Here is a 9,892-nt window from a genome sequence, read left to right as displayed (position 1 = left end):
CTCACCCCCACCCCCGGCTTAGCCCAGCTAAGTAAGCCCCTCCCCTTCGCCACCGGGGCGGTCGCCGCGCGCTCCCTCCCTCCGCCCCTCGCTTACAAGACCTAATGAGCTCCCCCGGGAGGCCGAGCAGCGAGCCCGGCCCCAAGCGAGGAAGCTGTGCCGCGCGCACAGCGCCAGGGCGGGAGCCGGGCCTGGGCGGCGGGCGGGAAGCGGCCGGGGGCGCACGGGCGGCGCTGCGGGCCGCCCGGGAGCCGCGGCGATGGCAGTCCAGGCGGCGCTCCTCAGCACGCACCCCTTCGTTCCCTTCGGCTTCGGGGGCTCCCCTGACGGGCTGGGAAGCGCCTTCGGAGCCCTGGACAAGGGTTGCTGTTTCGAGGACGAGGAGACCGGGACACCGGCGGGCGCGCTGCTGGCGGGCGCCGAGGGCGGGGACGTGCGCGAGGCCACCCGCGACCTGCTCAGCTTCATTGACTCGGCGTCCAGCAACATCAAGCTGGCGTTGGACAAGCCCGGCAAGTCGAAGCGGAAGGTGAACCACCGCAAGTACCTGCAGAAGCAGATCAAGCGCTGCAGCGGCCTCATGGGCGCCGCGCCCCCGGGCCCGCCCTCCCCGGGCGCCGCCGACACGCCCGCCAAGCGGCCGCTCGCCGCAGCCAGCGCCCAGACGGTCCCGGTCCAGGCCCACGGCAAGGCGGCCCCCCGGCGGGAGGCGTCGCAGGCCGCGGCGGCCGCCAGCCTCCAAAGCCAGAGCCTGGCCGCGCTCTTCGACTCGCTGAGCCACGTCCCTGGGGCAGCAGATCCTGCCGGGGTTGCGGAGGCGGCGCCCGCGGCCGGGCTCGTGGGAGCGGGCGCTGGGGGCGTGGGAGGGGACGCGGCCGGCCCTGCAGGGGGTCCGGCCGTCCCCGGCGCCAGGAAGGTCCCGCTGCGGGCCCGCAACCTGCCCCCGTCCTTCTTCACCGAGCCGTCCCGGGCGGGCGGCGGCGGGTGCGGCCCGTCGGGGCCCGGCGTGAGCTTGGGCGACCTGGAGAAGGGCGCCGAGGCCGCGGAGTTCTTCGAGATGCTGGGGCCCGACTACGGCGCCGGCACCGAGGCGGGCGTCTTGCTCGCCGCGGAGCCTCTCGATGTGCTCCTCACCGGAGCCGCCGTCCTAAGGGGACCCCCGGAGCTGGAGCCCGGCCTCTTTGAGCCGCCACCCGCGATGGGGGGGAGCCTACTGTACCCCGAGCCCTGGAGCGCCCCGGGCGGCCCCACGACCAAGAAGTCACCCCTGGCTGCCCCCCGCGGTGGCTTGACCTTGAACGAGCCCTTGCGTCCCCTGTACCCAGCCGCCGCGGACTCTCCGGGCGGGGACGACGGGCCCGGCCTTTTGGCCTCTTTCACCCCCTTCTTCTCAGACTGCGCTCTGCCCCCGCCGCCCCCGCCCCCGCAGGTGTCCTACGACTACAGCGCGGGCTACAGCCGCACTGCGTACGCCAGCCTTTGGAGACCGGACGGGATTTGGGAAGGGGCGCCCGGGGAGGAGGGGGCGCACCGGGACTGATTGCGCGGTACCCTTCTCCCCCAGTGGAGACTGCTGTGGAGGCGGCCGCCTCTGGGTCTCTCCTAAGCCTAGAGAACGATGGGCAAATGCACGTGGAGTTGAAACGGGATTTTAAAAATTCAGTTAATAAAAGAAACTTAAGAAAAAGAGATGAAGAGAAGTTGGGGGTTGTTTTAATCACAGCCTCGTGTTTAAAAAAAAAAAAAAAAGCCGTTGGAAGGTTCTTACCGGATCAGACAAGCCAAGAAATCAAGACGGGATTTGGGGAATGGGGTGGGGATGTCGGAAGGGGCAGGAGGTGGTTTCTGTAGCCACCTGTCCCTTCTCCAACTTTTCATCAAAAGGTCAGTGTATTTAGTGTGCTTGCCCCCTCCAAACAGTGCCCTGGTCCCTCCCCTCCCCTGCCCTTAGAGTGCGTTATGAATTAAAGTCTGTATTGAAAAGAATGGAGCAGAGGTATGTTGTTATTGATTTGGGTGTTTTCTTAGAGGACGGTTTCCTGTGTGGTCTCTGCCTTGTTAGGTGAGAGTGTTATTGAGGACGTGAGGCCAGTGGGCACTGCCGACCTCCCCTGTGCTGGTCCCGGGTCTCTGTCACTTTTCCTCCTAGGTTTCTTCAGGCTCCCTTCTTTCTTCCATCTCTTTAACTTTCCCACTCTTATCAGTGCCCTTGTTCACTTTTCTTTCTCTGGCCTCTCATTGCTCTATTTTTTCCTGTGGGCTTTTCTTGCAAATTTCTGATGTAGGAGGCTTAAATTTAGCAAACCTGGGGTCCATTTCTCTCCTTTTCCCATTCTTCAACCACTTTGGGAGGGGGAGACTGGGCAAGTTATAACATCTTTGCATCTAAGTTTCTTTATCTGAGAGGGTGGGGACGACGATATTTCCTCCACTTTTCACTTCTTCACAGCTTGTTGGGTAGCTCAGAGGGAAAATACATAACATGCCTTGAGCACCCCACCCCCAGGCCAGTGCTTGATTGGGTCTGCAGGTATATATACTTTATATACCTATATAAATGTTTTCTACACATGGAAGCCATTAGGACTGTAAGTCCCATGCTCTTTGTTGGTCCATCTATTTGCTTGGTGATTGCACTTTCCCTTACAAGCTGTACACTCTCTCTACCCTCTGTCATTCTGTTCCACTCTGCCCCTCCCCCCCCCGTTGGTTTCTGCCTCCCTGTGCTTCCTCACACCCTTATACCCACATTCTCTCCATTAAAGGGCATAGTGAAGGTGTGAAGTTTCCCAAGGAGACTCTCCCAGACTGTCCCCTGGAGTCTGATCCATTCATCAGAGGGAGATTGGGGAAAAATCAGAAATGTTTTAACCAGCCATGAAGTGGCAGCACTCATGGCATATCAGGATCATTGAAGGGCAGAGGAGGAAAGACCGGGTGGGAAGTGAGCCGCTGGAAAGAAAAAAGTGAGCCCTTCAGTGCTGCAGCCTTGCCGGTGAAAATGTCAGGAGAGACCAACACCCAGACAATACGAGATGTTGCCTACTGGTTATGTTGCGGTGGAGAGAGAGCTGCCTCTGTTCAGGCAGCCAAGATAGATTGTAAGAGTATCCACATGTGAGAAAGTTGAAACCCAGCGTTATGCAAAAGATTTTAAAGTCTAGATCAGTGTTTGCCCAAATCAAAAGTACTGCGATCTTTTCAGAAAAGAATTTGGGAAAAAAAACAAGATACTGAGCCATGGCAGACAGCTTTCAATACTATCCCTAAGTCACTTTCTTCTGAATAAAACCTGTCTTAAGAAAGCACCACAAGAAATACAGCAGAGAGTCCTGTTAACTATGAAAAGAACGTTTGCAAGTTTAGAAACTTGGTGTCTATTAAATTGCGAGGTGGTGACAAATGATTAATTCCACTGTGCTAGCAGAATATTATTCAGCAATTATTTAATTTATTGAAATGACTTTATGCTGTTATGATCCTCATTTGAAAAGTGAGGCTCAGACAGGTTAAAATAACTTGTCAAAAGCAAGTAGTGGGTCCAAGATCCAGATCTGTAAGTGTCCTGTCACCGAGACCTGTCTGTTACTTTGCTTCTGCCGTGCTTTGTTAGTGTGTACGGTTTCCAGTCCCCTGCATTACGCTACTAGCAGGGATTCAACATCACCACCATTGACATTTTGGGCAGGTTAATTCTTTGCTGTGGGGACTGCCCTGTGCATAGTAGGATGTCTAGCAGCATCCCTGGCCTCTACCCACTAGATGCCGATAGTACTCCCCTACTTGTGACAATCAAAAATATCTCCATTACCACAAATCCCCTGGGGGGCAAAATTGCTACCAGTTGAAAACTACTATGCTAGACAAATATATAAGCAGCATCTGTGGGGTGCCTGACACGTTCATGTACATGACCTCATTTAATACTTACAAAGGTTTGTGCTTGGGTATTGTTATTATCCTCACTGTTGTAGGTGAAAAGTAAGAAGGGCAAAGGGAGGGGCTAAATCAATCAGCTTAGCTACATCTCATCTCTGCTAATTTACCAGCTATGGACTAGCTAACTGTATTGAAAGGAAGTCTTCCCCTTGGCAAAATTGGATAACTATCCCAAAGGGTTATCATGAGGATTTGGCATAGGGTATGTATAAATGCCCACCACCAGAGAAAGATAGTTCTTAGTACCAGGCAGCCAAGTCTTGGCATTATGTCAAGGTTCCAAACCATCCAGGATGCCAAGAATGTGTGCTTGGCCCCTATGTAGCCTCCAAATTGTCCCATCTCTGATTCCTCTTCTCCCCATGTTGCTTTCCAGTCTGAGCTCATGTATGCCTGACTGTGCCACCTACCACAGTACAGTAAGGAGTGCCCATTAATAATAGTCCTGCCAAAGGCTGAGTATATTTTTTGCTTCCTCTCATGTTTCATTTTCTCCTGAAACCTGTTAAAAAGTATTTTTTTTCTCCTGTCTAGCCACGTACTTGCCCACAGACAAGTCTTTTTAAATGCAATGGTAGATATTTTTCAAGACTGGAAATATGTTATGATATGCTTGTAGTTGTATGACTTTGGACAGGCTGGGGATCTTAGCCTAGCTGGTGATGATAATTACGTTATATGCTGCGTATTCAGGATTCCCCATCTCAGCTGGGCATTCCTGTGTTCTTGGAATGTGTTTTACTGTTTTCTTACATCTCCAAGCCTTTGCTCATCTCCGTTCAAGCCTCAACCCCACCCCTCTCCTCACTCCGCGTCCTGACAAGATGGAAAGCATCTGTTGTAATCCCCCTCCATTTCCCGTTCCCACTTTCACACATGGGATTTTCTCTCAGGCAGGTGGGACCTTCTCCTACCCTCAGGAGTTAGCATCCTGCCTCTTCTACTTCATGAGGACAAGATGCTGCTCCATCAGTTATCCTTAGCCTCCTATATCTCCAGCCTCATCCTCACTCTTTCCTTTCATTATAGAAATAGGCCTTCAGCATGGTTTAAAAAATAAGAAAGGGGGGATAAAGAGGTGAAAAATTCTCTTGACCCTGTTTCCTTCTCTAGATATTACTCTATCTTCTTCTCTTTAGAGTTGAGTCTTTCAGAAAAACAATCCACACTTTTTGCCTCCATCTCACCTGCTATTTAAACCTTAACTATTTTGAGTCCTAAGGTGACCAAACATCCCAGCTTGCACAGGACTGTCCCAGACAGAGTTATTTTGCCTGGAGCAGTGTGTTTGGTGGCAGGCGTAGGGGATATTGTGACATGCTTTCAATCATTTGTTCCACCCATAGACTGTGACCAGAATTTTCCTCTGTGAGATTAACAATAACTAGAAGCCCTGTTCTCAATGAATCTAAAATTGAGTTGGACAGTTCAGACTATAGGTACAAGAGATGTTTAGTGCCAATATGAGAGTGAAGAAGCAATACAGGAAAATAATCTGAGGGATGTCACAAAGTACTCGATAGTTTAATTCCTAAATAAATAGTATAGGCAGGTTTTTTTTTTTTTTTTTGCTTAAAAAATGTGATGTTACTAGAGACATATTCCAGGTTGAGAAACACCATATTTATTTTTTCATAGAATGTGATGGCAGGGATGGAGAGGAGAGAGAAAGAGAGAGAGAGAGAGAGAGAGAGAGAGAGAGAGAGAAAGGAGGGAGAATATGTGGCTAGATTCCTGGCAATGGACTCAAGATCCACTTATTACCTAGAATAAATGTTATGAGTTGGATTGTGTTCCCTCAAAAAGACATGTTGAAGTCCTAACTCCCCGGCCCTCAGAATGTGACCTTATTCGGAAATAGGGTCTTACCTAATCAGAGGTTGTCAAGTTGAAATGAGGTCACTAGGGTGGGAGATACTCCAATATGACTGGTGTCCTTATAAGAAGGAGAAATTTGGACACAGAGACAGACGCAAAGAGAGAAGACAATGTGAAGATACGAAGGGAGAAGACAGCCATGTGACTGAAGTGATGCATCTACAAGCTAAGGAGCGCCAAGGATTGCCCACAAACACCAGAATCTAGAACAGGCAAGGAAGCACCTCTCTCTAGCACCTTCATAGAGACCCTACACCTTGATTTCAGACTGCTAGGCTCCAGAACCGTGAGACAATACATTTCTATTGTTTTAAGCCAATTAATGGCACCTTGTTATAGCAGTCCTAGGAAACTAATAAAGTAATGAACACTATGACAAACAAAATTAAATCCTACTTACTGGGCCACACAGCATTGTTTTTTTTTTTTGCATGCTTAAACAAGACTTATGTAACTATGCCATATTTTATTTCATTTCACTTCATTTCATTTTAGGAAATACTAGGAAAGGGACTCTGAACAGATGTAACACAACCTCTAGAAGCTGTCCACAATTTGAGGGATGGACTGTCAGCAGCCAAGAATGCTAGGGAGGGCTTCCCTGGTGGCGCAGTGGTTGAGAGTCCTCCTGCCGATGCAGGGGACACGGGTTCGTGCCCCGGTCTGGGAAGATCCCACATGCCGTGGAGCGGCTGGGCCCGTGAGCCATGGCCGCTGAGCCTGCACGTCCAGAGCCTGTGCTCCACAACGGGAGAGGCCACAACAGTGAGAAGCCCACGTACTGAAAAAAAAAAAAAAAAAAAAGAATGCTAGGGAACAGACTGGGCAGCTCAGTTCATGCCCAGGCTTGGTCAGAATGGGGTGCATCTGGCAGAGACTGCTGACTTGTTATGCACTCTGAGGCTCTTGTTGAACCTCATCACATCCAGTGTCACTTGGCTGCAAATCCTCAGCCTCTGGGCCAGGAAGAACCTACCCTGACAGTGCAAGGGGGTCTGCTTCTCACCAAGAAGTGGGTCTACTGGACAAGCATCTGTGTGCTCAAGTTGGTGCAGCCTTTCCCCTGTCTTCCTGGTGTGTGCTTGATCAGTATGGCACTGCTTTTGCCCTGTCTCCTACTCATGTTCGGCCGTGTCTGGAGCTCTACTGGGACACCCGGTTCACTTAGCAGGGGCCTGGCCCTTTGTTTTCCCTAGACTTGAGGCTTGTGAACGCAGGCATTGTGTGTGTCCTGTTCATTGTTGTACTTCCAGGGACTGTCTGTGTCTGACATACAGGGACTCAAACCCTTATCAAGTGAACGAACTGCCGGCCCTCCTTGCTATTGGCCAGACTCTGTCCTTCCTTTGCTACCAAATTCTCTGCCGGCTCCAGCCACTACTTCAAGATGCCTTCGAAGATGGCTTGGAACTAAAATGCTGCCTCTCATGGAACTGCTGTTCGTGGATTCTAACAGCTCTGAATGTCTCACCTGCCCCTCTCATCCTCACTTCCCCTCAACACATTTCCATGTCCAAGTCCCACTTGCCTCTGGGACCTTGTGACTAAGCTGCTTTCCTAGACCCTGATCCTAATCAGTATCTCTAGCCCTGTTCCAGTTTCTTTGTAATATTCACCCCACGAAAGCCCCCCACTTTTCATTTCCCAAAAGGAGAAGTTTTTGTTAAAGTCAGAAGTTAGTAGAATTCCTAAACACGTGTGAAATTAACTATATGTCATGATTCTATTTGTTTGGCAGCAGTGTAAAAACAACTTTTTTTCAAGGTCAAAAATAGTAGTAAAGAAATATCAGTCAGGAGGAGGGACGTCAGCGAGATGACGGAATAGGTGGTCCCAGTTTGTCTCCTTCACAGAAAGACCAACTAGCAACTGTGTACAACAAAACACCTCTGAAGATTCCAGAACCCAGGAGTGGGGTTGAAGCATACCCTTGGATCACAGAAACCAGGAAAAACTGCATTAGAAGGGTAAGAGCAGGACTTCCCTTTGACTGCATTGCTCCTCCCCCAGGCTGGCCTGGCTCTGTACCTAGAAGGTCCCCCAGGGCCTACAACTTCTCCTGTGGGAAAAAGAGAGCTCAAGGTGGACATCCAGCTTCCCCAGCATTCCAGGATGCTTCCCAGGAGACCCAGTTCAGTCTTGCCTTACAGGAATCCCTGGGGGAATCAGTAGGGTTAGACCAGCAGGGATCAGCTAGAGACGGAGGAGGGGATGAGGATCATAGTAAAGCAGCATGTGGCTCTTGGCCGACTGTGTTCCTGCTGGTGGTGGCACCTGAGCAGAGAGCCCAGCTGGTGGCCATGCCTATCCACAGAGCTGAGGTAGTGCCCCTGTCTGGCCAGGGAGCTCTTTGGGCAGTTTTGTCCAGTTTGGGTCCACAGCCAATGGGCTTTCCAGCTGTAGATCTCATTCTATGGCCCCACCTGGACAGGGTGCCAAGCCCTCAGTCTGGCCTGGTTGCTGAGCATAGCCTCCAGCCCTGCCTGACAAGAGGGCATGGGGAGAGAACCCTGAGCAGCCTCCGAGCCCAGTTTACTGCCCTGTTTGGGCAGGGAGCCAAGCCCGCAGCCCTACATAGCATCAGAGCACAGACTGTGGCCTCACCCAACCAGAGAGGCTGGGCACTAATCCTGCCCAGTCTCAGAGCCTAAGGCCCAGGGTGATTATTGAGCATAGCTGGTGGCCCAACCCGAGCAGGGAGCCGGGCCCACAGCAGAGCACAGCCAGCGGCCTGTCCAACTGTGGATGACAGCCTGTGGCCCTACCAAACTATGGGACACAGCCTGTGGCCCTGTCTGATTCATACAGTCAAGCCAGCTGCATTTTATGAGGCTAGCATCTCCCTGATACCCCTGGACTAAAAAACAATGCACAACCTAAAAGTTGAGAGTTATGTTTTATTCAGCAGGCAAAACCGAGGACTTCAGACCGGGACACAGCATCTCAGAGGAGAGATGCTTCCAAAGAGGTAAGGGAGGAGTCGGGATATGTGGGAGTTTTTGCAACAAAGGCCAGGTAGTTGGAACACCAAAAGATTACTGTTAACTGAAGAAAACCAGACATCTCAAGTTAAGGAAGTTAGTTCTTTTCTATGTGTGGGAAAATGCAAGAGTCTGGGCTCACTGAAATCATTCCTTTGATATGCATGTCAGCTCTCCAGGGGCGAGTATCCCATGTTTTCTCACCCTGAATCCCCTCAGGGTGCGTAGTTGGGAGTGAGGGCCTGGCTATGGGCAGCCTATTTGTCTCCATCCTGAGTTCCCTCAGAGCTCACCGTCTGGGTGGTCTGGGTGGCTATAGCAGCTTTATGGCTGCAGCATCCTTTTTTATCTGATATGGCAGGCAACAATTTTTCCATTGACATACCAAAGCCAGATAACAACACTCTAAGAAAAGAAAATTAAAGGCCATATCCCTGAGGAATATTGAAGCAAAATCCTCAACAAAATATTAGCAACTCAAATTCAACGGTACATTAATGGGATCATACATTATGATTAAGTGCAATTTTTTCCATCAATCAGTTCACGCCTGACCAGGAGAATCCCTAGTATCTACCTTCACAGAAGACAAGAACACAGTAACAGCATGCGGTAAGCAGGGACTTGGAGCAGGATTGGTCTAACTTGCATGAACAAAACCACAATTTGGGGACAACTTACAGCTAGGTTTCTTTATGTTTAATTAATTGCTCAACCACCTACTGCCTTATTTGCATGAATTCTTAGTATCTCTCTGCTAGAGTCTTCCCCTCACCCCAGAGCATGCCAGAACCTGGAGGCTTACATGGTCCAATAGACATATAGTCCAAAAAGGGGATTCAGACTGGCTTTGCCATTCAAGTGAGTCTAGAACTGGGGTCTATAAATCTGCTACTGTCATTGCTTGTCACGCAGCTCGGTTTCACAGAGTTGTACAGATCATATACACTGCGGAGCTTACACATCCAAGGAGATGAGTGGAAACTAAAATCCAGCCCGTGCTTACTCTTGGGCCACTAAACTGGCACCCAAGGAAGGGGATGCCTTCTTCTTTTTAAATTTATACAAAGATGCTAAATAGGTAGCTCTGACCC

General features: G+C 50.7%; 1 protein-coding gene and 1 long non-coding RNA gene across 2 annotated transcripts; both read left to right on the top strand.

Moving 5' to 3' along the window:
• Positions 1-232: 232 nt before the first annotated feature.
• Positions 233-1,684, top strand: FAM181B (family with sequence similarity 181 member B). The gene has a single exon (XM_079930144.1). The coding sequence runs from the start codon at positions 260-262 to the stop codon at positions 1,538-1,540; it is 1,281 nt and encodes a 426-aa protein (XP_079786270.1). The 5' UTR covers positions 233-259; the 3' UTR covers positions 1,541-1,684.
• A 5,985-nt stretch (positions 1,685-7,669) lies between these two features.
• Positions 7,670-9,493, top strand: LOC307190516. Its single transcript, XR_013829482.1, has 3 exons — positions 7,670-7,784; positions 8,723-8,785; positions 9,342-9,493. It is a non-coding gene; the product is annotated as an uncharacterized lncRNA (long non-coding RNA).
• The last annotated feature ends 399 nt before the right edge of the window (positions 9,494-9,892 follow it).

Source organism: Stenella coeruleoalba (assembly GCF_951394435.1).
Source record: "Stenella coeruleoalba genome assembly, chromosome: 8".
NCBI classification, from domain to species: Eukaryota; Metazoa; Chordata; class Mammalia; order Artiodactyla; family Delphinidae; genus Stenella; species Stenella coeruleoalba.
The sequence above is the reverse complement of the archived record's forward strand: the minus strand, read 5'-3'. Positions and strand labels throughout refer to the sequence as shown.

Bases quoted from the DNA above. Each gene is read 5' to 3' on its own strand.
- FAM181B (XM_079930144.1), top strand. From the start codon at position 260: ATGGCAGTCCAGGCGGCGCTCCTCAGCACGCACCCCTTCGTTCCCTTC.